The sequence below is a fragment of the Myiozetetes cayanensis genome, unplaced genomic scaffold (genome assembly GCF_022539395.1).
Source record: "Myiozetetes cayanensis isolate MyiCay16 unplaced genomic scaffold, myiCay2020 scf5-8, whole genome shotgun sequence".
In the NCBI taxonomy this organism is placed as follows: domain Eukaryota; kingdom Metazoa; phylum Chordata; class Aves; order Passeriformes; family Tyrannidae; genus Myiozetetes; species Myiozetetes cayanensis.
In genome coordinates this window covers 47,157,062-47,184,616 of record NW_026087742.1, presented here as the reverse complement: position 1 = coordinate 47,184,616, position 27,555 = coordinate 47,157,062, and the positions used below count along the sequence as shown (strand labels likewise).

Sequence of the window (27,555 nt, the reverse complement as noted above, 5' to 3'; positions counted from 1 at the left end):
TCTGATCACAACAAGGCTGCAGTTCTGGATGACTGGAGCTAAATGACAGCAGAGACCATCTCCCATTCAGCCATTAGCTTCAGACACACACAGCTCATACCTGAGCAGAAGAATCATCTGCTCCAGAGATCAGGGGCTGAAAAAGCTGTATCTGATTTCCTAGCTCTTTTTTTTAAATCCTCATTTCCTCTCAGCAAGGCTTTCTTACAGCTGCCGCAGAACCCTCTCCAGACAATATCTAATCTGTCTGTCACAGGCGTATCAAGATGTCCCTTGAGTGTGGTACCTAGTGATGACTGACAACTGTCATTAAGCACTACTCTGCAAATGACAAGGCTCGTTTTGTTAATGGGATTGCCTAGATTCAGTCTGCAATCTCAGAAGAGAAAAAAAATGCCATATGTTCACATAGGATTTATATAATGTCTCCTTTTACAATCTCTGTAATTTAGTAGCCCAACAAAATTAAGGACATATGATGATACTAACCATATATTTCATATATATTTTTGTTGATTTGCTTTCATGTGTTCTGTCAAGTAAAAGAATATTTGATCTGATTCAGGCTGTTTTCTTTGGCTAAATGTTACCCAAGCCACTGCAAGTGGCCACTGAACCAATGACATAGAAGTGAAATATCAATGCAGAAGAGGTTTCTGAAAAGTTACTATCTTATGGGAAAGGCGTGGTGGTGGTGGAAAGCAAATATAATGAACCAGAGAGCAAATGGCAGCATGAATCCTTTCCATACAGACATTGCAATATTTCCTCTACAGTTATGGCTTTTTTTGTTCACACTCTTGTAGAAAGACCATATGAAAGCACTACCAATTTCAGTTTTTCCTGGTCACTTTCCTATCCTGTGTTGAATGATGCTTTGATGACAACACACCATCTGAAATCAGCTCCACTATGAATTAAAATACTTATTCGAGTTAGAGAAGTTAGGGGTTCATCAGAAACAGGAATCCAATGTCAGAAGTAATAAGTCTTTTGTTAATGTTTTAAAGGATCCAGAAGTGTAAGGTAATCGCCTCCACCAGCTTCCCTTCCTCAGCGTTGCAAACATGGCATATGGTGACATGTCGGGAACTGGTGATGCTGAAAGAGGGAGGATGACTTTAATCAAAAAGTTTCTTGCTTCTGTTTGTGTGGCTGAAGCTTACATCTATCCTTTCTTTGGTCTGAACCCCCTCACTCCCTTGCCCGGGCTACCCCGTCTGGCTCTTGCAGCCAGGACAGCCTGGAATCTATTTGTGTACCTCAGTACACTGATGTTTTCCTGCCTCATGGCTGTATCCTTTGGCTCTATGCACAAGGTGTACCACATGCAAAGATAAGTGAGGACCATTTTTCTGCAAAGGTGTTGGTATCAGGGTGTGATGCTGATGGAATAAAAAAGTAATTTGTTTTCCTAAATGAGGTCCAGCTCTGAAAAAGGCAAGGAGCCACTCCAAGACATGTAGGTGCTTCCAGCAGCTGAGATTACCACACCAGGAATTTTGTAGGCCTATAGTATCACAGCATGGTGCTAATAATACCAAGGTTGCAGGTTTGATCTCTGTAGAGGCCTTTTATTTAAGAGTCGGACTCGATGATTCTTGTTGGTCCCTTCTAACTCAGAATATTCTGTGATTCTGTGGTTTTCTTCCTGACTCTGTGTGAAATACTCCTCATATTAAACCAACATTCACCTTTGGGTTTAGCCCAATTATTCTTCTGAAAGTAGCTGTTTCTCCTCTCCCTGTCACTGATGTACTGGGAGGAATTAGGGGAAAGATGACGGTATCTGGGCTCATGACTGTAAGTGTGAAGCCTGGTACACTAGTAAATTAATCCAAATACAGATAACCATGCTTCAAGCTGCTGCAATAGAATTTCATGTGCTGTGAAAATAACCAGAGAGCAGAGCAGCTACTTGTGATGACGCCTCCAGCAAGCATTGTGTCTACAGGGATCTGTTTCTGGGTACTGCTACTTATTCTTTCTTTGCTCTTCATCAAATCCATGACTTCTGTTGCATCCAAGAGTAGAAACAGATGATTTTCGTTGTGCTTTCAAAGCTGGAGCAAAGCAGTAGCATGCAACAGTAGCATGCAACAGAATGGGACTGGTAATATTTACTCTATCCAACATTGCCTTCTCTGTTTTATAGAGCATGCCTGAAGGAGTGTAGGAGTGGCAATGGACCTTCTGCTGCTATGTCCAGAGAGAGGAATCATTTTGCAGACACTTGCATTTTGGCTAAAGGAAACTCCGGCATCGCCTGTAGTGCTGTGAACTGACTTTCTAGCAAGGGGCTCAGACACTAGTCTTTTTCTGATGTCAGCATGGATTTATCCTTTCCCTCTCTTCCTGCTCTCCAAGGACAAGTCTGAAGGTAACCAGAGAAGGCTTCCTGCTCTCCAAGTCAGAAGGCACTCAGTGCTGTCAGCCAAAGACAGCATGTGGCTTCTCTGGGTGTGAGATGTGGAATTCAACATCAGGAAGAAAACCCTCATGGGTTCCTGCACCTGGGTCTTATTACAAAACTAAATTATTGCATTTTCTGGTTTCTCTGTGTTTAGATTTTTAAAAGGCACAAGCACTTTCTGGTTTCAAAGTGAGAAGCAGTAAATACATCGGCTTTTGAGTGTTTCTTGTTATCTTTGTTTCAAGCAAAGTATTTTAGTTCCTGTTCACAGAGCCACTGCCAGCTTTCAATATACAGGATATTTAAGCTACCTGGGACTCCGTGTCATTGTCTTCCCCCTGACTCCACTATGTATAGGTGAGACTATTGTTTTTGTAATGTACAAGTAAAAGCTCATTGGTAGTGTGAGCGTTTCCAGTGATTAATGCTGGAAAGGTTAGGCATGGATCCCTTGATGGGATATCACTGTCCTCTGGCAACAGGGATATCTCATTTCACTACTGTATGCAAAGTGGTTTGTTGTTCTAAGAGCAGTAAAGTGTTTTGTTGTTTGAATATTATGAAGGTTGTGTAATTCAGATGTGTTGGTCAAAATTACTCGAGCACTCTGCTGTTCTCAGCCCGAGGCTCCTCACTGCTCAGTGTGAAGCTGGAGGAGCATTTTTCTTTTTTTGCATTATCATCAGAGCAGGAATACTCTGGCAGCAGGAATACCACAGTACCACATCTCAGCTGAGAGGCAACCGCTCCTTAAAATTGATCTGGCATGACATGAAGTGCTTGGATTTTTGGAAAAGGAACAACAAACTCTCTGGGGGACCCACACCCACTCAGTTTGTTTTAAGATTAAAAATTTAAGGTCGGGATTCCCATTACCTAAATTTAACTTTTCAGGAGTCAGGCATCTAATCTAAGCCAGTCACACTGGCTGCCTGTCTGGTCAGAGGAGAGATGCATTGCCAAAACATGGTTCACCCCTCTGAAGACAGCTGCCAGAGTAGATGGGATGATTTGTCCTCTGCTTCTGCTTTTATAGTTCTTTTGGATGTTAAGGAAAACACCAGCCTTTCAGATGGCTTTGAGGGGAATCTATTCCTGAGTGTTCAAAGCTGCTGTAGAAGACTTCTCTCTGAATTGGAGAATTGATATTTTCTCCATGTGGTTATGCTGTTGGGGTGGGTTTTTTTCAACCAGCATGGTTGAAACAAATGTGAAACCTGTTAGGAAACTAACAGATGGGTTTTTCTTCTGTCTTGATTTGTTTTTTTCTTATGTGTGTCAGTATTTTCCAAGGGAGGTGCTTGATCTGAGACAGGCTTGTATGTCAGAAAAGTATGTACTGATCCCTCAGAACACAGAATTCTGTTTCATCCTCAGAGGAGAGAGGGTGGTCACAGAGCTGAGAGCAGAAGGGTAAAAGAATAGAGCTCTTGGCATGTCCTCTTCCATTTGCCCATGAAACAAGTCTACCCAATACTTAATTTGATAGATTAACAAAAGAAGCTATCCCTGCAGAGCTGGAAACAAGCTTCATTATGCCACTTGCCAACAAGTCTCTACAGGATCTAATTTAACATATTCATTTGCTCACAAAAGTGCTTGAAGAACAACAAACCTGTCCTGTATAGGGACAAAGAAACTCTCTATTCCCATACTTTCCAAGGTGAATTAATCATAACAGTAACTGTATCCTTCTGTTCTTTATTTGCACATGTATATCTGATTCTGTAGAATGAGTGAGAGTATCCATAAAACTTCCCTGGGGCCCCAGAGTGCTTTGAACTCATAACTAAAACACCCCAAATGCCCTTCACCAGAAGACCCCACAAAATATGCCAACTAATTCTACAATCACTCATTTCTGTAAAATGCCCAGGGGCCCAAGCACCAGGTAATAGAACTCATGAGCAACGGATTTTGGGAAAAAAAACCAAAACAACTGGCTTCACTCATGCACACACACATACACTTTTATAAATATATATTTCGATACGTGTACATGTCTATGTTCACCTCTCTTATCAGCACTTTTCTTTGGCTTCTGCAAGAGCTCCTGCACCCTAGTAGGAGGAAGTGGATGACAAGATTCTTTTAGGAGGATTTATCTGATCAGTACATGACAAGAGCATTCATCACACATTGCTTCCTCTTACACAAATTCCTGAATAGTGAGCCAGGGTCACAAATGCGAAGACACCGTCCCCATGGGACTGGTGACAGACCTGGTCACCTACTGTATGAGAAAAGGGCAAGAGGTGCTTTGGAGTCCTTGTTTTCCAGAGCTGCAAAGCCAGGATTCAGTCTGAAAATTAGAGAAAAGAAACAGAGCTGCACCTAGACTCGCCCCACTACAGACCTTACAAGCAGAAATCATGCTGAAACTTCTAGAATGGACTTAAGCGAGCCACTTAATCTTGACATTTAGAACAGAGTACCTGAATAGTTCACTGTTTTCCTGAATTTAGTTGCCAGAGCAGGTGCTTAAGCCCGATTTTCAAGGCCACAGTGTGTATGACCTGATGTCTGCTTTATGGCCACAGGGAGAGGATGTCTTCACTCCACCCCTGGCCAGTAGAAGTCAGCCCCATGCACAAAGCACACAGTATAGACATTCCCAGGAGTGGATGGATTCCTATGGGATGTGTCCCTATGTATCTCAGCACAGGCCAATGAAGTGCTGCAGGCTGTGCTTAGTTTCCACACATAAATAGCCTGGGATTAGTGATGTTCTTGGGATTAAGCATGTGCAAAAAATACTTTGCCAAAAGAAGGAAAACAAAGAGTATGAGAATAGGTCAGTGATGAGGAGACAGATGCACACTCTACTAGCTGCTTACTGCACACAAAATATTCAGAGCAAGATTAGACACATGCTGCCCAAACTATTCAGCTACTTGTTCATCAACCTGCAAAACATTGCATCAAATCCTGTTAGACTAATTGGAAAATATTTTTTAAATGGGGAAGCCACTCTCATATTTTTTAATATATTTTTTCTAATAATTTCCAAGTCTATAGAGATCTTGTCTCTCCTGTCATTTTAGTTTCCTATTTATATTTACTAGAAGGTAAACCCATTTTAAGAAATCACCTGTCTTTAGATTAGAGGGTTGGATAAAAGGTTTAAATGCCAAAGAAATCAGCACACTCATTTATTTGTCAACACTCCCTGATACAGTAATCCTGTGATGCATCACTTGGATGCTTATTGTGGAGAAGGAATGGTGTTGCAGACAGTGAAATGAAACTGAATCTAATGATGCATGCCAGCAGAAAAAAAAAAAAAACAACAAAAAACCACAACAAAAAATTGTTTTTCAGAAGAATTTATAAGCAAACTGTTTAAATTGTTTCTTCAAACAAGTACAGGTGTCACACACCTCCTTGTTCCTCTTGATACAGGTTGCTACAGGCTGTTGTTTATGTAAGGATTCAACTGTAGAAAAGGAAAAACAAATATGGAAAAGAAAAAAAATACCACTTTTCATATAAAAAATCAAATTCTAAAACATATTGCCAATGGCTTAGAAAATACAGAAAATGCAGCAGTGTTTCATGGGTTCTTGTGTATTTTTAGGAGGGCACATACTGCTGCCATGCCTTACCAGACAGGGGCAGGATGGTCTGGTGCTCGTGAGTCTATGGCAAACACATAATGCTCAACTCTGCACTGATCTTTCAACTCTCTAGTTGTATTAGTACCTGTGCAGTACATGAGGACTAAGCCAAAACCAGGCATAAGAGTGTTGGTAAATGCCTGCATTGTAACAAGAATATATTGCCTTAGTCCCTGAGTTTATGAATTGCTTAGCTACATGTTCCTCTTTATTGCTCTTCTCCACCCTACAGGCTGCGAGCTACTCTAACTTCATTCTCTTGTGCTTCCCTGTTCACACTGTTTTTCTCATGTTTTTTTTAACCTGACTCATATTTGCAACATTCTAGGCTCGGATGTGATTAAGAGCCACCAGATGGTATTACTGGAGATGGTTTTGCTTGTCTTATTTAAACTGGCTTATTTGAGACCAGTTCCTTCCTGAAGAATTTTTTGTGGCCAAGTGTGATATATTGCCAGTCTCAGTTGTTAAGAGTTTGAAGAGTAAAATCTATTTTGTGTAGATGAGGATGTTTTTTTTTAAGAGTGATGTGTGGGTTCTGCCTGTTGGTTACATCTATGCAAGCAAACAGCCAGGAGCCTTGTGAATCCAAAATCAATCTGTGGAGAAGTTTGCCTATATTATTAAATTTGCTAGGATCCTAGAAAGAATTGTAAAGGTCTTGTACTCTTGGGAGGTGGAAAAGTCAAAGCAGCATGAGAGCTCTGCTGGATCACTGACAGCCTACAGAAATGTGCTGCTTTGAAAATCAGTTGTTTATCAAAAGGTTTGCAGGCATATACTGCCTGCAAAAGCTAAAATGGAAATGCATTTTTTTTGTTTCATCATGCTACACACAGTAATCAGGAATAGAACAATTCAGTCTGATGAGAGTTTTCATTCCTTTTCTTTTAGGGGAAAAAAAAAATCATCTGAATAGCTTTTTCTTTTGCAGTACTTGCCTTGTTAAACAACTTTAATGTGCAGCTTTCACCGGCTTTCTCAACTGCCACTTATACACTTTCTAAAGCACAAGAAAATTAGTTTTTCATACAAAAGGGAAGAGGTGTTTCATAAATAAGGAAAAGCGGGAGTTCACTTTTACTGCAGTCATTTGTCACAGAAAGGGCAGGGAAAGTGAACAAGATCTTTGTTTGGTGGCATTTTTAATGCTCTTGAAATACTATAATATTCTGCGTAACCAGTCTCTGTTTAAGAACTACCTCTTGCTACATCTACAAAGAAATCTGCAGCAGTGAACTAGAAAGCATACACACATTACCTGGCATATTAGAACTATGAAGAAAGAGAGATCTAGACATGTTTTCCCCCAGCTTTCATGTTCTCTTCTTGTTCTCTTCCAACAAGCCTTTAATGATCAGCTCCTGCACTGTGTCCTCCCTGTCCTACATAGAGATCCTTCCGGAAAAATGAAAGGTTTTCAGACCTGATGCCATTCTCACCTGGGTAATGGAACTCTGCCCACACAGTTTAACAGCAGCCAGGCTGCACCCCAAGGACCTGATGTTGCAGACTCCAGAACACATGCAGTGATCATCGAGTAGCCTCATTTAGCAGAACAGGCAACCCATAACCTTCTCATCTCTCTCAGAAGAGCATCAGGGCATTTCAAGGGATGCCATAATTGTAATGCTCCCTTAGTTACTTCATCATTCATCAGTTTGAAAACCGAGTAAATTAACTGACAATAGAAGGTTTTGTGCTGCAAAGGAAACAAAAGAAGAACATTTTCATGCCTCGAGGTGATTATTATTTAAGCCTTGATCCTGCCAAAGTTTATGCACTTGCTTAAGCATGTAGCTAGTTCTGCTTGCTGTTATGTAATTCCTTCAGCCTGTGCCACTGACTCCAGCCAGGGTGGTACTGCTTCCCTAGGGCTGGATCTCAGCACTCTGGAACATGAACAATGCCAAGGTCTGTGTGAGTTGGTGCAGAACAATCCTGAGTATCAAATCATGGTTAACTTTTCAGCTAAGCAGTGTGAGGAGCTGAAAACACAGTGCTGGGGGGGAGAAGTGAAAGAGGTAGGGAGGAGATCACAAAGGTTATCTTCAGCTGTATAAAAATTTAGCATCCAGTCTAAACTAATTGTGTAGGCTTTTTAAATGCTCAATAGAAGGAAGTTAAGTATCTTATCTAAGATGTCAAGGTGGTGGATGTGCCTTGCTCCACGGATGACAAGATAGAGGCCAGACAAGTAGCTTAGATAAGATATGCAAAACTTTTAGAGGACTAAATTCAGATGAGTTGAATCTCATCCTTAGCATTCCAATAAAAAGAATCTGAAAATGTGGCATAAGTTTTGGCACATGGGCAAAATTTGACACTATTGCTCCTCATTCAGCTGTTGTGCCTGCAGCTTGCACCAAAGACATCAGCCCACTGCCAATGACAGACACAATGTAAGTGAGCAGTGACACTGAGGTCTGACAAATTCTCCTTTCATTTAACTTTTAATTAAAAGAATTTTAATAAATTAACACAACTAAATTTAATAAAACCAAATTTAATAAACACTAATATAGCTCTTTAACAGCAATTACATGTATATAGAACAAAACGCAGCATGGTAAAACCTGTCCACTCAGTCTCTCAAATTCTGTTGCTCTCTTGCTGACAGTAAACCAAGTAGAAGATTTCTAGTCCTGTTTTGGGAGCAGTTGTCTCTACAGCCCTAACACCTACTACTGTTGGGAATAGAATGAGAAAGGGAGGCTAGAATGAAATCAGGCCCTCTTGGGTTCATGCTCATGATGAGTGAAAGTGAAAAAAGAGAAAAAAATCAATCTCAACACTGGCAGCATTCATGACCCAGCAGACTGACTCTAAGCTTGGAAGTAACACAGAATTCAGATTCCTATTAATTTGTCCAACCCCTCCACTTATCGAATTGTAAACCAGGAGTCATTTAGATTACGTCAATGGAGTCAAACTCATATAAAATTATTTTAAGAAAACGCAGTCTAAAGTCTGTTAAAAAAAATCCTATATGCAAGACTCCATTCCCTAGAGCTACTTTTTTTCTGTATTTTCCCCTTTAAAACTGAAAGAAAGAGGACTATTCAGCAAAACAAAAAGCAGTTATTCAGTGTTTCATATACTGACAACATTCATCCTCAGGAAGTCTTTGTCGATTGTGCCTCACATGTATAGTAATAAAGTAAAAGAAACACAAAACTCTGGTGTCTCCATATCCTATGGATGACATGAGACTATTGTCCAGTTATGTTTAAACAATGCATCACCACTCATGGAGAGTCTCCCCAACAACAGTAGCCAGTTACCAGAGGTCAAGCAATCTCTTTAGCCAATTAAAAATAGCATTTCTAGACACTGTTTCATTCAGATATTGTTTCTAGTTTGAAGACTAGTGAATGATAGAAAATAAGGCAAATTAAATCTTATATTACGTTGACATAGCATATGTAAACAACAATTAACTCCTCAGTGCAAATTCTGACATGGGTTTTTGTTTTCAGTTCAAGTAACATACAATCAGATTTGTGTCTAATCTATCTGAGAGCTTCAGCTAATTTAAAAAGCATTCAGAGAATTAATACACATGTGTGCATATAGATTTAGAGCCTCTATATAAGTATATGTTTAAGTATATATACACATGAATATAATGTAAGTAACAGCCTTAAATTACAGGCATATGAAGGCCCTTAAACTGAAAAAAACCTGAAGAGTTCTAACATAATATAGATAACTGACATGAAAATCAAAGAAGCAAAAATGATTTCTTACTTCCATTTAGTATTTTTAGTACTAATTTTATAAATAGTAAATGTGAGCAATAATGGGAGCTCACTAATGTTTAGCTGCCCACTAGAGACACTTACAGTAAAAAATAAATAAATAAATGAACTCAGCTGGCAAATAATGTAAAAAATAACCTGCTGCAGTCAGCAGGACAGAGGGATGATAAAACAGTCGGTACTCCAGGGTCCCTGCTGAGCATGGCTCTGTGCAGCTAATAGGCTACACTCAGCCTTAGGCTGCAGCAGCTTCTGTAAGGCACAAAAAAACCCTGGGATCCTGGTAGCACCAACAAGCAACTGGAGCTTCAGCTCTCATGTTTAACAGTTTTACAAAGTGATTTTTCTTCTACATACTTGATCTGCCTGAGAACAATACTTAGTGCTCTTCTACTGTCCTCTCTTGAACATAAACCATGCATTTTTCTTCTGCAATTTCTTTTGCACCATTCAACTTTGCAACAGTCATCCCCCAGAGCCACAGATTCTTGTTCCCTTTTCTGCAGAACTCTTATTTAATTTGATATGGTACTTTTCCTCACCTTTGATCTTCCTTTTCTCTGGCAAATTTTAACAATTTTTGCCACCATAACCCTAACGATCAGTTGTATAGGACTTCCTAATTTCCATATATTTGATTTCTTGATATTAAAGAGTATTTTACTGCTATGTTTTGTAAAATTCAAGTTTCAAATTCGGATCTTGAGCATTACTTCAATGTTTCCCCTTGTTCCACCTCCTTGTCAGGATCCAGGATGGATGTTTTTCTGCTAAAACTTTTCCTTCCCATTTCTCATCAATTACAAAATAAGGGAGTTCTTCTAATTGTTTTCAGGGTTATTTTTCTGTATGAATTGGACAGATGGATCTGTTAATTCCTAAATGTACAGATAGTTAAACCACCTCAAGAGTACTGGTGATTTGAGTAATCTCTAAAACAATCTTGGTGACTCCTTGTTCTTATTCACATTTTAATTTCCTTCTCCTTATTCCACCTTTGTACCCTATTCTATCAATCTTCACCTCTGCTCTTAGGAATTATCTGTCATAATATATTACATCAGTAACTGTGACACAACTATGTCATATCTCTGCAACACCCATTGAATTGGCAGAGCACGGATCCTGTCTGGTTCAGCTGCATCAGGAAGGTCAGGAATAACCTTGAGCACTCAGTATTGCTTGGCTGTTTCCTATCATCTTGTGTTTATACACAGGTGCTGCAAATGTGAGGGGGAAAAATAAATCCTTAAAGCATATTGGGGCATTTAGAGGAACAGCGTGAGGTGTTTTAAACAGCTGTGTGGTTTTATTTTCCAGAAAGATCAGTCTGATGAGTAACTTATAAAGTAAATAAATAAATCATGATTCTTGCTGGCAGTGTGTATTATAAACTCTGCAGAATGTCAGAGGTCCTCTTTTTTGCCTTCCTGCTGGCTTGCAGAAAGGTGAGGACCTGAGGAATGCTATTCCCAGAAGCCTGCTGGCATTGACAGAGAGGCTGATAGGACCCACATGCTGGTTTGGCTTGACAAAGAAGTAGCAAACAGGCAAAAATCAATGTTCTTCCAAGGTGAAAGGAATCAGTTTAGTAAAAAAAAAGAAAAATCTGAAAATGCAAAATATGAATTTTTTCCAGAGGCCAGAATGAGAAACCAATAGTGCATAGGTGGCCAGCCCTCACTTCCAGGGCAGCTTTTTGCCTGAACGTTTCTTTGTAAAGGGCCTGAATTCAGTGTGACTGAGTCACACTGAGTTAAATGCAAACTGGGCTCTGTAAGAGTTAAAAAAAAAAAAAAAAAAAAAAGGCCACGTGTTTCTACAAAGGTATTAAAAGTATCCTGTTGAGAAACTCGGTGTGTTCCTTGCTGCCCTGGATATCTTGCCTCTGTGGCTGCCAGAGAGGGAAAGAATCCTGATCTGTCCCACAGCCAAACACTAGAGAATTAAAGCCTTTGTCTCAAGAGCCTTTCACCTTCTTAGGCTGCTCTGAAAATCTGGAGACAAATCAGAAATTGCCTTAAAAGAAATTTTGTGGTGGTGTGTTCCCTTTCCTGAAGATGCTACTGTTCACAGCTGCCTCAGAGGGAAGACACTAGAGAACAATACTTCACTAAAAGCTTTCAGTGGCAGTCTAGGGGTTTATGTTCGAAGTGGTCACCAACCCCAGCAATAAAAATTGTTTGGAGAGAACGCCACTCTTCTGAAAAACGGCAGACAGTCTAACATGTTAACAATGGGTTATGCTGCCATTAAGGCTATAAAGGACACAAAGTTTTGTGCTTCAGGGCATAAACCAGCCTCTCTGGCAGCCTTGGCAGCAGCGGAAACTTTGAAAATAAGATGATTATAACATGGTTGTCCATTGTGGGGGTTTGTGTGTCTTTGAAGAATTTGATGCTGACCACTGCTGGAGACAGGATATCTGGACTAGACACTGGCTGGACTACTAATCTGATTTAGTATAACAGACCTTTTATTCCTATGAAGCACGTCTCAGTACAGAGTCAGGTTTCAACTAGTACTGATGGCCATGAAAAGCTAAATCCACAGCCCAGTGTACTTGTAGATATCTGGCACGATTCTTCTCTAATGGAATAGAGAATTTCCAAATTCTACTTATGCCATATCATAATTTTTAAATGAGGAGTAAAAAATAAGTTGTATACTTCATAATTTCCCCCCATAAATTGACATAGTAACGATGATGAATGATTTTGTACCTGAATGGCTAGATTCACATGACAGTTCTGCAAAGGAGACTTAATAGAAACAAGATTTGTGCATCTGAGTATACGATTAAGCCCCAAAAGCAGAATAGCCTTTTAAGCTCTCTGTGTTGCTAGCATTCCTCTTGAACAGCATTTCACCTTTCTACTTGATCCTCAGATGTGGAAAGTATTTGTTTCAGATGTGTATGCCTGTAGCACTTGCTTGGGATTTATCTGCAAGCTGATCCCAGACTCAGACTGCAGTTACACTTTTGCAGGGTCCCTTGTTACAGCCAACTACTGCTGACCACAAGTCTCATTTCCTCTCCGTGCAAATGTGAAATGAATGCTATCATAACAGCCTTTCTTACTACGTACCAAAGAGAAAAGATATTTTTTCTGTTTTATATTTGACCACCTTGCATTTCAAATTACAAAACTGGTGGATATACCCCCATCATCGTATGTGGTACAACTTCTACCAGGATCATCATGCAGCACCTCTTTTTATTCATTTGTCCAGCACAATCACCCTAAAATGATCTCCAGCATGTACCAGTTATGCCAGATCCTCCATTCATTTGTGTTTGGTCATCATAGGTGAGAGCTGTAGAAAAAAAAATCATTCAAATGTGATATAAATGTCACCTGTTGAGTAGACCAAACACTATGAACCACTCAGGACAGAACATGATATGTACTCAGACCGTGTTGTGCTAATACTATGGCATTCTGGCCAGTAGTCTTAACTGTAGATTAGTTTAGAGATAGTAATAATAATAATAATTAAAAGTCAAAAAGATAATTGCCATCTCTTGGTCAGTACAGCTATAGGTCAAAGAGAGGAGCCGATCCTCATTTATAAAAGACTTGGCAGAAAAGCTGACCAACTCGACTGTATATACAAAGCATCAAGGACCTGAAGTAGTCAGGACTCCTGACTGCTCCTGTACCCCACTTCTTCATCAACTCAAAATGCATGATCCTTCCTCTTAATGGACTGCTAAAACAGAGGCAAAAAAGCAAAAGCCATAGAATCATGTTGGTTTCTTTCCTATGGTGTAGGAAAGAAACATTCCTACGTATGTGGTCTTTATGCACCACAGATGAGTTCCTCCACCTAAACAATTAAAAAGAGTCATCTCCAGTGCAGCAGATGTGCCCTGCTGTTGCCTTCTTGCCTTGCTGACCACTCATTCAGTTTGCCTGTGCTTGTTGCTGTCCTTCCTTGCCTGACTTTCTTGGGCACATGGACTTCTTGATGTTCAATCAAAGGGTATTTCCACGTAACCTTTGGCAATTCATCCTGTAAACTGTAAAGGATTACACAATCTGCCTTGCGTCCTCATGACAGAGCATGTGGGAAGGGCCATGCACCTCAGCTGTCACAGTGTGGCCAAGGACATCACTTTGAGTTGCCACCAACTTTAGTTTACAGCAGGACACAGCTGTGCTCTGCAGGGCCTGAAAAGAAGTTGTAGTGCCTATTCTATTGTCCCTGCTACGAGAGTGATAGCGGGAAGAGTATGGGCAGGGCACCTCCTTAATTAACCTGAGGTCACCTCGAGGCACCTGTACAGGGATGCTGTCTTAATATCCTGATAAAATTCAAACTGTTGTATGTAAGATTGTTGTTGTTGGGGTTTTGTTTGTTTGTTTGTCGTTGTTGTTTTGTTTGGTTTGGAGGTTTTTTGTTTTGTTTTATTTTTGTGTGTGTGTGTGTGTGTGTTTGATTTTTTTTTCTCCCCAGGGAAAACCCCATATCTGCAGGGTTCTAACTGTAAACTCTATTCAGCAAGATCTATTATAATTCTCTAGTCTGTCACTGATTTAACCAGAAAGTCCTAGGTGACGAGGAATATGCCTTCTTTGGAAGGAAGAGACATCCTTCAAGGGTCATCTCTTGGACTCTCCTCTCTAAGTATTTATATTTAGATAATCTATCAAAGTAAAAAAAATAAAAATAAAAAAAATAGGATGAAGACCCTAGCACTTTCTCTGTTCCTCAAGTATACCAAATTGAAGAAAGAGCAAGTGGCACTTCAACAATGTGCTATTACTCCCACAAACACAAGCTTTTTATACTGTTGGTGTCTACAAGGGCTGACTGAGATTGGGGATGTCACTGACTCCCAAAAACGTAACGTCTAAGCAATTAGGCTGGCAAGAGAGGGAGTGATGTGCCTAAAGTCACACAATGCGTGACAGTACAGAATCCTCACACAGGTCACACATGTAGGGCCACTTCTGTTGGCTCACAGCTCTTCTCCCAGGCATCTGACAGGGCTGCTTGCTTTCCAATCTGTCTTCTGAGGTAAGTAGTTTTGTGCTATTTTGGGGCAGAGTACAAAGTAAAGAACTATAACCTCACCAGGGGTTGCCTTTGCAGCATGAAGTCTTAAAGAAGAAAGGCAACCTCAAACTTTTAGTATTAAAGGGAACAACTCTGTCTTAATTTCCTGTGGTTTTACATGAGATTTGTCCACAAAGGAACCATCTGTCACCATCTGCTTGATTTTCTTGATTTATTTTTTTTTCTTAGACAGTTTCACAGCATTGGTATGTGAATGTGCTTCTCCACACCCCTCTCAAAAGGCCAACTGATTTCTTCAATAGGATTGCACCTTGTGTAAATTTTTTGTGTCTTTGAGGTGGAGTGTACTTTTCATCAGGCACTGCCTTTCTTTGTTGAATGCTAGTCACTGGGAGCTGCCCGGAATAAGGAACAAAACACCCAATGCACACAGCATCTCAGATTACTTGGATCCCTAACAAACATGGAGCTCTTCAGGAACCAGGGTGGCTTTGGAAGGGGCATTTGACATACTGAAGGGAGTGCTCTTTTTCCAGGTGCTTCCAAGCTGGAAGTTGTTGTTTGTACTGTGACTCTAACAGGAGCTTTTTTTCATTATTAAAACTACATAGTTTTTTGGGAAAAAAAAAGAACAACACCCACCCCCCCAAAAAAAAACCCCAAGAAAACCTTAAAGAATAATGTGAGAAATGAGAAATACAAAGATGTGATGTATAGACCCAGACTTGCAGATCTGGGATGCAAAAAAACTCCAAACCAATGACATGAAAATACAGCAACCTTCCAGGATCTGAAGGGGGCCTACAGGGTATATGGAGAGGGACTCTTTGTCAGGAACTGTAGTGACAGGACAAAGATTAACCAGTCCAAACTGAAAGAGGGGAAATTTAGGTTAGATATTAGGAAGAAGTTTTTTACTGTGAGGGTGGTTAGACAATGGAACATGTTGCCCAGGGTGGTTTTGGGTGCCCGAACCAAGGCAAGGTTGGATAAAGCAACCTGGTCTAGTGGGAGGTATCCAGGCCTATGGCAGGGCAGGGTTAGGACTAGATGATCTCTTAGGGTCCGTTCCAACCCCTTAACATTCAATGATTCTACAGAATTTCCCCCTTTTTAATTTTTTTTTTTTAATTTTTAAATTTATTTTCATTTTTTTTTGGAAGCCTTCCAGGAGGACAGCGCTGGCCACGCGGTGGGAACGACACCCGCCGCGGGAGGAGAGGGCTGCGAAGGGCGCACCCCCGAACGCCCCCGAGGAAGCCGCAGCGCCCTTGGGAAAACGCCGATTTACGTGGCGGTCGGGGCGCCCCCGCGCCCGCGGGGGGCAAGCGCCACCGCCTCCGCGGAGCCCCCGCAGCGCAGCCCCGCCGACACCGACGGAGCGCGGCCGGGGTCGGGGGGGCGCTCCGGGAGGGGCGGGACGGGGCGGCCCCGAGGGGCCCCGCGGAGGGCGGGCGGCCCCGCCCCGGCGGCGGTCGGAGCGCGGCCGCCTACAAGCCCCATGGTGCCGCGCGGGGCGGCGGCGTGTGACGCGGCGGGAGAGGGGGCGGTGGCGGCGGCGGCGGTGGCGGAGGGTCCGTGTCTCCCCTGCCGCGTCCCCTCGCTCGGCTCGGCGGGCGCCATGTTGGCTTGAGCCGAAGATGACAGGGGGCGGCTGCGGGCGAGGATCGCGCTGAAGGAGCGGCACCTCCGGCTGGCGGCGCGGCCAGCGCGGCTCTTGGGCGCCGGGCGGCCGGCGGACGAGGCGGGGGAGGGAGGGAGGGCGGGCTGAGGAGGCGGCGGCGGCGGCGGCGATGCGAGCGGAGAGCTGAGGCTGCGGGAGGCGGCCGCCGTCGAACGCCCCCCGGCCCCCGCCGAGTGCCGCGGGGGAGGGCTCTCCCCTCCGGCCGCCCTCCCTCCCCGGCCCGTGTCCCCGCCGGCGCTGTTGGATGCCGCACAGCGCCTAGGGGGGGCCGCAGCCCGGCGTCCTCGCCAGCGGCCCCGGGCCCACCCCGGCCCTCCCGCCTGCCTGCTCTGCCGCCCAGGGCAGGAGCCAGGTCCTGACTGCACGCCCGGGTCGCCTGCGCTGGCTTGAGGAGGTGACTTGGACGCACTATTATCCCGCGTGAATCATCCCGTCGTCATTTGCCGAGGCTGGGAGAGAAGGCAGAGGGAGAGAAGGGGGGAAAAAGCCCGCACGCAGCTCATGTGGCGGTGTAGTCCTGCTGCCTGGTCTACCTGGCACCGCTGGTGCTGCTGCTGCCGCCGCCGCTACTGCTGACAGGGATCTGCTGCCATCTCTGGTCTCCCACTGGCTCCTCCGGTACACCCGGCACCGCTGCCACTGGATATCCCTGCTCCTCAGCCGGCCGCCTTCCCCGCTGCTCGCCGGGCACCTCTTTCGCGTAGGGGACGTGGAAGCTGCTGCCTCCGACACTGACACTGGTTTTGCTTCTTGAAGATCTCCGGCGGGCTGCTCTTGGTGCTCTGCTTTTTTTTTTTTTTTTTAGTTCATTTTAAGCCTTTTAGGGTAACATCAAAATGTCCAGCAGCGTTCCAGCTGATATGGTGAGTCTTGGACTTTTTAGTAGTACTATTATTACAGAATAACGTTTATTTCGACCTGGTTTTGGCAGAGAAGATGGAAAGAAGGGTGTGGGAAGAAAAAAACAAAAAAGTGTCCGTTGCATATTTAAGGAACATAAAGTTCCCAGTTAATAACCCCCCCCTCCCGCCCCAGATGCTGGTTCCGCTTCGCTGTTTGGTAGCGGAGTGGGAGATCTGCAGCGTCGCCTCCTGTGTAGCAAGGGAAGGGGGATGCCAGCGCTCCCTTACCTATGGCAGTCAGTACCTGACTGCTCACGCTTGCCTCGTGTAGCACTGCTGTTCACCCCCTTTGAGCATTTTTTGGGGAAGATAAATACGAAGTAGAACGTTCGGGATTCATTGCTTGACACGGTTTTTTCTTTTTTCTTTCTTTTTTTTTTTTTTCTTTCTTTAAATACCTCTCAAACTTGACTTGTATCTTGCCGACGCTTTGTCTTTCGATGTTGGTGGGAAGTTAAATCTGTTCACTTGCTGCCGGGTCAAGAGCGAGAGAGAAATTCTCGTGCGCTTTATTTTCATGGCGAGGTTCTTTGTGCACTAGCTGCAATCTGGACATTTTTCAAGGGCACTCCTAGTACTTCTTATGGCGGACTGTACTTCAGCTTGTATTGGATACTCGGCTCCGTACATTTAAAATAGGAAGGTATAGCAGGGTATGAGGAGGTAGGGTGAATCAGATCTGCTAGGTAATCATCCGTTCAGCACGACTTTCTCCATTTGTATATATTTCCTTAAATCAGGATATATTTCTATAAATCACTTAATTTGGGAAAAATAAACCCCCAAACTTGTAGCTATAGTTGGGTATGTTAGTTCTTTATTCTTAGAGCAGGATATTTTCATGTGTCTATCTCCATACGACTGTTCACATTTAAAGGTACTTTTCTCCCTCCCCGCCCCCGAAAGCAGAAGACTTGTATATGTTTGGTTTTTTTTTTTTCCTTTGAGGATGAAGTTTTGTTTTGAGTATAAAACCTGCCCCGGTAGTGATAACAGCAAAATCGAGTAGCCCTTGTTTCAGTCATATGTATGGCAAGTGGGCTGTTGAAATAATGGTATCCTTTTAGTTGCTTGCTTTAAGTGTTTCCTTCTCAGCATTTGTACAGCAGTCACAATGAGTAAATTTTGACCAAAAAAAACCAAAACCAGTAAGATATTTGGGATGATTGAACATGTTTATAAGCTTTTTTTTTTCTTTTCCACCTGCCTTTCTCAAATACTATAAATAAATTTTGATTCTGCTGGATGAAAAGAACGATGAAAGAATTTAAAGTCAGAGGCAATAATCTCCTCAGCTATCAGTTTTCTCGTATTTCTTTTTAGTCTCTCTCTGACTCTTAAAGCCTTCTGAACCCCCTTCTTGCTTGCACGTGGCTGTCTAGCGTTATGTCACAGAAATCCTCGCCTTGGCTGTGGAGGATTAGATGCAAATCTCTCAGTGCTGCTTTTTAAGTTGCCTGGAGGAGTCCCTTGACTGTGACATGAAGCGCACTCCTCTTCCCTCTCACCCTGGGCTGAGCTGCCACCTCCACACTCCTGCTGGGTCCTGCCTGCCTGGCAATCGCCAGGCTGCCACTAGGCCTGTAATGTTTGACATTTGCTACAAAAGACACAGGTGTTAAGAGAGGTAAAATACAATTTTGATTCTATGAAAACTATTTCCTTCTGTTGTTACAGTGTAATGAGAATACCACTGCCGGGAATAGCTGGGCCTGGTGCTGCTCTGTTTATTCAAATCAGGAAGAAGCTTGTTATACATAGTGATGTTTAAATACTGAGTCATTACAAAAACATTTGAATGAAGATGTTACCCATGTCAATAGAATTTAACTGAATAAATAGATATATTCTGCCCTGGATGTATTCTGCCCTGTCTTGGGATAATTTTTCTTTTATTTTCTGCATTATTAACTCCACTTTCTCTCTCTGAAAGTTTGAAGTGTCTTGTGGAAATTCCAGTTATTAATTACAGCTAATAAATATTACTTTATAGAAAGAGTGCTTGAAAACTCATTTTGGGTCTCTTTTTGTCACCATCCTCCATATTTCAAAGGAGCTTGTTCAAGAAAGAAAATGGAATTGCCATTTGTTTGGTCTTTAAAGAGGAGCACTTACCAGGCTGTCACCTTGTTTATATATGTTTTTATTTAATGGAGGATTTTGTAGTTTGCATTTCTCTTATCCACCCACTGTGTAATTTGCAAAATCAAAAAATTGATTTCCCATTTCTTTAGGAGTTGGCATCAGTGTGATGGAGTGTCACGTTATGAAGACTCCATTACACTTAGTAAATCTGCTATGAATTACATAAGTCTTGTAATGATTATGTTTGAAACTGTTTATGTCAGATTCATGAACTAACCCTCTCATACTAACAGTATTGTAATTGCTGCTTCTTAAAATTGTGTTAATTTGTCTTCCTGTCCCACCTTTGACAATGATCTGTTCTACATAAATTCGTAGTAAATTATCTGATCTTCAGCAAGCTTTGTATTTGTAAGTAGGCATAATTTGACCCAGTCTCCTGTTCTCTGACATTTAGTTGACTTCTTTCCAGAACTGCAGCAGATTTTACCATCTAACCATTTCAGCATCACTTCTTAAATAATTAACACAGTACTTTATAATTTGCATTCCACTAATAAATTGGATAGTGACACACACATTCTGGGTATTGTAAGTTTGTGGTGCATTATTCCTTAGCAATGTGTGCTACTTATGGGTTAAAACTCCAGGTATAAAACCTGCTAATATTGACCTCTCTACCTGAGTAGTTTCATTACCTTCCTTAGGACTAGACATGTATGGGGCAGTTCTTGAAGACTATAGTGCATATTTAGAGCCTAATTTGGTTCAATTTTTCACTGGTGACTGTAGTGGCAGCAAGGCACCTTTGATTATGTTCTGTAGTTTCATCAGGTAATTTATCAGTTTTACCATTTGGGAGCAGTTAGACTTTGACTGTGAATAACAGCAGGGTTGTTTGCAAGTTGTATTTCTTTTGTAATTATAAACAGACATGAGGTGGTTTATGGACTTCTGAAATTGATCACACTGTTTTTTTGAGTGGACTGAATGAAAACAGTGTGATATTTGTTAAAACACTGTATCTGGCTATTTATAGCTATGAAAAACACAGTTCAGCCAAGAAGTTATTCCTCAATTGAATAGTCCCATTTATTGAATGGAGTCATCACAAGAATCTGGGAAGCTGCATCTCTGTATTCTGTGTGCCTAAGAAATTTCTCCTTATAGTTACAATTCTTCAGGGATGTTAGAATTCCACAGCAACCTGCATGACTGAAAAGTATTAACAGTGTCCACTGTTTCCTGTATTTGGTGCGTTTTGTGTAGGTATGAAAAGACTCTGCCAGCACTTTCTGGGCAGTTCTTTGCATGCCCTCTAAGATACCCAGGTCTTTTTCTCTGTGAGAAGTAACAGAGGGTGATGCTTTTGGCACGTGGTGCAGTTTTTATTGTTTGTTTGATTTACTGTTAGATTTTTTTGGTTTTTGCATTTGGAAAATAGCAGAGTACCAGAATCTGTCAAACATATAAAGATTTTAATTTTAATTTTTTATGTGCACAGCTATTGAATCCATATGCTATACTTAAGAGATGTAGGTGGTATGGGAGAGATTATTTTAAAGAAAACTGAATCTTTGGTGTGAGACAGTTGCAGACATACAAGAGGATGGAGTATATGGTCTAAAATACTTATATGTTTGGACAATATCAAAGGGGGTAATAGGTGGAAGAACAACAAATAGAAACCCTGCTCAGTTCACTCCTTGTTAGTGTCAGCATCTTTAATGGAAATGTGTAGGTGCATGTTCTTTTTTAGGAAATTGAATATGGAATAGTGATGAATAGTTTAACATATATAGGGACTTCATTTTCCATCCATATTAATGGAGGCTAACGGTGGAAAAGATTGGACTTGTAACTGATGCTGCATCAGTAGGGGAATCTTGGCATCCAAGAATAAGGCTCAGACAGGAAAGATTCAAAGGAGTAGCTGGTTGTATGGCAGCTGAGTTTTGTTGTCCATTCAGTTTAAACACTCATTTAGGAATGATAGGTGTACTTTGTTCACCTATTTTAATGTATTGGAACAAAATGTGAGAAGTCATTCATGTCTGTTCTTCTGTTTTAGCTGCTTTTCATTTTGCCTTCAGTAGATCCTTTTTCTGGTTTTGAAAATTAATGTATTCCTAGTAGCCTTTGTGCATAAGTTGTGAGTTAGTCCCCTATGTTTGTTTAACAGTAAAAGCCTAATTATTTATCTGTATTTTTGTACCCTCCTGCATGTTGAAAGTTCATTACATTCTATGATAAAAATAGCTTATCAAGTTTTTCTGTATGGATATTTTTTCCTTCCTCTTTTTGATTCTTCACAATTGTTTGCTGATTTTAACAGATAGCAGTAGCCTATATTTTGCCATTTTCAAGTGTTTGTTTTGGTTTTTTTACCTCTTCTTGGAGAAGGAATTGGTGGGATCTGTGTTAGAAAGAATAGCTTTAAGAAGCTTCTTCCTGACTCAGTGTATATTGAACCAATGTAGCATATTGCAGTGCTTCTTGTAACAAGATGAAGAACCTCCTTCTCTGTTATCTGCAGCAGCGACCAGGGATAACCTTAGCAAAGCTGATAGTGAGTGTATATATTTGGGTATACTCCAAAATGATTTGTATTTATCACTTCCCCCACCCACGTGTTTTAGTTTCACAGATTAAAAAATGTCATATCTATTTATCTAACAACAAAAGGAAGCATCTTAGTAATGAGTGACATTTTTATTTATGGTATTGTAGTGGAAACTTTGTAACATACTAACACATTAAATATACTCTGAAACAATGTTAGCTGGTCCTTCTTATCATAAGCTTTGGGGCTGAGCAGCTGCAACGTGTGGATGGAAGGCTGGGCCTTGGTGCAGCTCTATACTTCAGATGGAAGCGTAGGCTGGTGGTGTAAACTGTTCCTTCCTTCCTGCCACCCACCCTTGCTGTTGTTGTTACCTGAATTGGTTTCTCTTTGCTTTTGTTGTTTCACTCCATGAAGTTCTGGAGGGGACGTGCACTGAAGGACATTTAACTCCTCCCTTGTTGGGAATGCTGGGAAGCCAGCAGTAGCTGCTGGCAGGTTCCAGCAGGACTCAGAGACAAAAACCAAATGCTGAGTATATCTGAGTGTGGTAAAATAATCACATCTACAGCGGGAACTCAATTCTGCATGTTAAAAAATTTACAGACATCGTCTGTGGTAACTGGACAGGTCAGTCAGGGCCTGAATGGGGACAAATTACACCTCTTAGATGTGGAATTAGGGACAGCTTCAGGTGTGTGTAGTCTGTGTTTCAGCTTGGAGCTTGTGACTGCTGTTTGTGCATATATAAAGCTAAATTTTAGATCATTCAGGACCCACTCACTTCCTTGGCTTTGTGTAAGGCGGTAGTAGGAGGTTAGCCTGGCTGAATGTGGTCCTTGCAGCAGACTTGGTAAGCAATACTTTCATGTAAACAAATGTAAACAAAATGACTATGGGCATGCTTTGCTGGGGTATTTTTGAGAGTTCTTCCTAAGTATAACTTTTGTTGGAAGCCATGATCATGGCATTTGCAGTCAGTGGGATTTACTTGTTTTATATTTCTGGTCAACTTTGGTACTCTGCGAAAGTCAGAATGTAAACTTTTGGTGATGTCTGTATATCTGCTTATGCAGTAGTGAGCAGAACGGAGACCTCAGATCTGACTCAGCCTGTGAGTGCTACGCTAGCTTGCAGGAATCCAGAAATATCTGGAATGTGACTAATCATTCTTGTGGTTTTATGTAAAAGAGATAGTACAGCTTATTTTCAGTCTCTTCTGAGTACAGTATTGGATCCACTGGCTTGGTTATTATTCTAAGTATGATGAAAGGTGTTGCTGCTGAGCAGTACTCTTTCTCACATTGTGTGTTTTTGCAGCAATTAATTGAGGCTACTGAAGTAGCAAGCATTCCCTGCCACAATTCTGCATGCATAAATTGTAGCTCATCATAATTATTAAGGGGTTATGACTGAGTACACTGTTTTCATTTTAAAAGTTGTTGAAAATGAGAAGAATGTCAATGAGAAATTTTAAGGTCATTATTCTCATGTCAAATCTAAACTTTGAGACCCCAGCTCTTCACCAGTTTCAACATAAGTTTGAGGTCTGTCTTTTTGTATTCAGTTATTGTTAAAAATTATCCTGTAAATTCTTCTAGAAGGACAGCCTTTCATTTTTGACAGCTTCTGTTTATACATATGTTGCAGAACATCTTAAAGCAGTGACTGGAACATTTTTCTCTTGGTATACCTTCAGACAAATAGAAAGTCACAGATGTACCACTAAGTGTTGCAAGCATTGATGGTGAGAAAAGACTGAGAGAAGAAAAGCATGAATAATCGAGACCCTGCAAGAACTGGTAAAAAAAAAGGTTACTGAGACATAAGTTGAGGTTCTGCAAACAGTACTGTATACTTCAATATTACGTTGGGGGGGAGCTGTATCTGAAAAGAAATTTAAAGGGGGAGAAAAGTTGCTAAACAATGTAGATAAATTATGTAGAAGGTCTGTTTGTTTTTGAGAGCAGTACTTAAAGAAAAAGTTAAGACCTTCTCATTTGTAGGTCTGCTGGGCCTTAAAAGTATAGTTCTGCAGAAATACTTAAATGATGCAGCTGACAACTCATATATTTGTGGAAATTTAGTGTATTTTGTGGTCACTAACTGGGAATGTGTTTAGCTGCTTGACAGCGCATAAGTTTATTGCTACTTGTAAACCATCCACAGTGAAGGCCTGCTCTCAATTCATAGTAAGACTTTGCAAGAATGTTAAAAACCTGATTTAAAAAATAGTGTACATTTCCCACAAATAGTAACTTTGTATAAAATGAAGATTTGGCATATTGCACAATTATGACACTGCCATTGGTGTCTTTTAGGGGGTTTTTTTTCTACTTTCTATAAAGAAATTTGAAAATAGCTTACCAGTGACAGGATTACATTTGTGGGTTTGTTTTGGTTTGGCAACTCACTTAAAATTATTTGGGTGTTTCAGTTTAGAGTTAAATGGAAAGCTTGTGGCAGAGTTTAGCCGAGACTTTATTCCATGACACTGTTGTTATGGAGACAGAAATAAACAAGAAACTCTCTTGAGTTTTATGTATCTGATATAAACTAACCAAGTAAAACCAGAGATTCTGTCTAGGACTTTGGTAAGTTTGTTTTACTGCTACTTTGAAAGAAATCTGTGCCTTAGTGGGATGTAGGTACCAAAATGATACTTCCTATTGAACTGCAGGGATGCAATCTGGAGGTGTTTGTGTTGGTGTCTACCTACTGTGACTGTTTCAGTCTCTCTTGAGGGCTGGCACAGGTTACTGTTCAGGCCAGTCTAATTTATGTCAATGACTGGGGCCACTGCTGAGGAACAAAGGTGGTCTTTTCCTGGAGTGCTCTTTAGCTGCAACTGAGGATCTGGATTTTGATCTGTAAATCTATTGGCCATTTGGATGAGAATGAAAGCTTAGCTCCTTTTTTTTTTTTTTTTTTTTAAGGATGGTCCTGAGCTCTCTGTAAGCTCTGTGATCTTCGTTATGCAATATTAACTGTTTCATGTTGCATAAGAAATTATCTCAAGCACTTGATAAAAGTGGGAGACCAATTTCAAAATAAACAAAAGGAAGCTATATGTGTTTTTCTTTGAGACTGAAAAGAACAATATGTTTCTTCTCAAAAAAAATAGTACTTCAAAGCCGTGTACTGTAGTGTTGGTTCATATCTCCTCAGCTAAGTTAGGATATTGTAATTCTTTGTGGTCTGGCAGAGATCCACATCACCATAATCTGTTTCTGATACTTAACATATACTCTAGATGGTACTACTTAATCTGTCCCCAGAATCTGACATATGTTTTTAATATAGAGAAATAATGGAACAGTGATAAAATAGTGAAGTGCAGTGTTAATCAAATATCTTTCATAGCTGAGGTTGTAAATTTAGGATTCTCTTCTTAAAAGTAGATTAGTGCCAATCTACATGTGAATATATGTGGCATATACTAGTAAGTCTCAGGAAACTTATTATAAGTTACATTACTATAAAATAGTTCTTCTAAAACACCACTCCCTTTCAGTATTTATTTTAAAATTAAATATTGTCTTACATTTTTAAGGCATATTTACCTTCTATATATGTAAGAGAGAAAGCTTTGTCTGCTTTTAAAGTCTGAAGTACCTAGTTGCAGTATTTTCTTTTAATTGTAGAATTCATATTTTATGGGCATTAACATCGAAGTAAAGTTAATTTTTGTAATAGTGTTGTGTGTTTGTATTTGATGCACACCACATTACTTAGGACATATTAAATGTGAGTATTTACATCATTTTTCCTGTGAATGAATGTGCTTTTAATCTATGCAGATGAGTTACACATCATAACAGCTTTGCAGTGTGACAGTGAAAGCTTAGCTCTCACTTCTGAATCCAGGTTATTGATCTGTAATGGAAACAAACTTGATTGGACTCGCATGTTTTACTGATTTATACTTTGCAAGCTTGTATAGCTATTTTTGGCAATAAACCCCAAACTCTTGGAAAGCGTTATTAAAATGTTTTAGGAGTGTGGAATAAATCCCAATTTGCTAACTCCATAAGATTCAGTGATAATGAAGTTAACATGAAATCACACACAGAATTCCAGTACCCATATTATAACACGTAAGTGTTGATGAGGATGTAGTGTATGTTTATGAGAATAATTAAAAAGCTGTTCTCTCAATAGAGTCTCTTATGAGGACTTCCTAAGTTTTTACTTGCATTAATTTTCTGGACTGCAGCGTCCTATACTTAACAGAACTAAGTTTTGTACCAAAACTGTGCTGTAATGTGTATTCTTTATGCTGTGGATTTCCAAGAAAAGCTGTTTTAAAGACCACCTGCTTATAATTCAAAGATGTATTAAGTATTTTATGTAAGGTCAGCTCTATGCTAGTTCAATTCAAGCCCAAGTACAAAGGAAGGAAAGCTTTTATTTCACAAAAAAAAAAGTTAAAAACATGCTAGTGAGTATTTCTAGTTGTCTAGACAGAAGGCTGGGGTTTTAAGGTACAATATATTAGGTATAGCTCTAAGGGAACAGCTTGTTACCAAGATGTTTGACTTTATCTTGAGCATCTCATTTTCATAACTAATGGCAAGATGACCAGGAGCTCTTATTAAAGACGAACCGCTACTGAACTTGGTTTCTGTCTACTTACTGCCTCTGGCCAGTATATTTCCATACGAATCAGGATTTCATGTAAGTCTGAAAATGGGTAATTTTTTATTTTTTCCCTTCAAATTATGTATATTTAAAATTATTTGGAGTTTCAAAATAGCCATTGTAGTGGGTGGAATGCTAGGTAGACTGTAAGTGGGGTTGTAATGAGGGCTTGGGTGGAAGTGGCCGTGGGTAATTGCAAAATTGTCTTAGTTTGGAGAGGGTCACATTGGAGTTGTTTCTTCTCACTAGGAAGGGGGAAAGTGGTTCAGGGGATAGCCAGGGAAATCCCTATGGAGGGATGCAGTGCAGTTGCAGTATACTTCTTGTTCCAGCATTCTCAGGCAGGCACTTGATGATCTTAACTTATGTGCTCTTTGCACTTAACTGCAGGAGGTAAGTAGGACTTGGAAAGCTTTTGATGGGGAAGTTTCGGTGGGGATGGACTCCAGAGCCACAGCTGTAACTTTCCCTGAATTACCTATGAAGAGTGGGACATCTCTCTGTATAGAGCCTGGCACACAAGCTGAACTTGTCTTTCAGTACAGATTTTGTGGCTTTTAAGCAAATACAGGTTTACTTGTACGTTTTGCTTCTGTGAGTGTGGTGCGTGTACCATAGCAATACGTATGTCATACATGGAAAACTCACATTAAGAGGGAACTCCTTCCACTTATAAAATGAAGTACAAAACCAGTCCTAAATACCTGACTGTTCAACACTATTTATTCATCCTGTGGTGTAAATGTTTAATTGTCTCTTCTTCCAGAACCAGGTCCTTTTCCTCACCTTATTCAGCACATCCCCATTGATCAGAAACTGGATCAGTGTCTTACCTTCTTGTACTGCTCAAAATTTTCGTGGAAG

At 40.8% G+C, this 27,555-nt stretch overlaps 1 protein-coding gene across 1 annotated transcript in view; it reads left to right on the top strand.

The window, feature by feature from the left end:
* Positions 1-16,448: 16,448 nt before the first annotated feature.
* Positions 16,449-27,555, top strand: part of UBL3 (ubiquitin like 3) — a 55,672-nt gene continuing 44,565 nt past the window's right edge. The window contains exon 1 of the mRNA XM_050332501.1: positions 16,449-17,363. Within this exon, the coding sequence (XP_050188458.1) occupies positions 17,337-17,363 (27 nt within the window). The 5' untranslated portion in view covers positions 16,449-17,336. The remainder of the gene's footprint in view (positions 17,364-27,555) is intronic.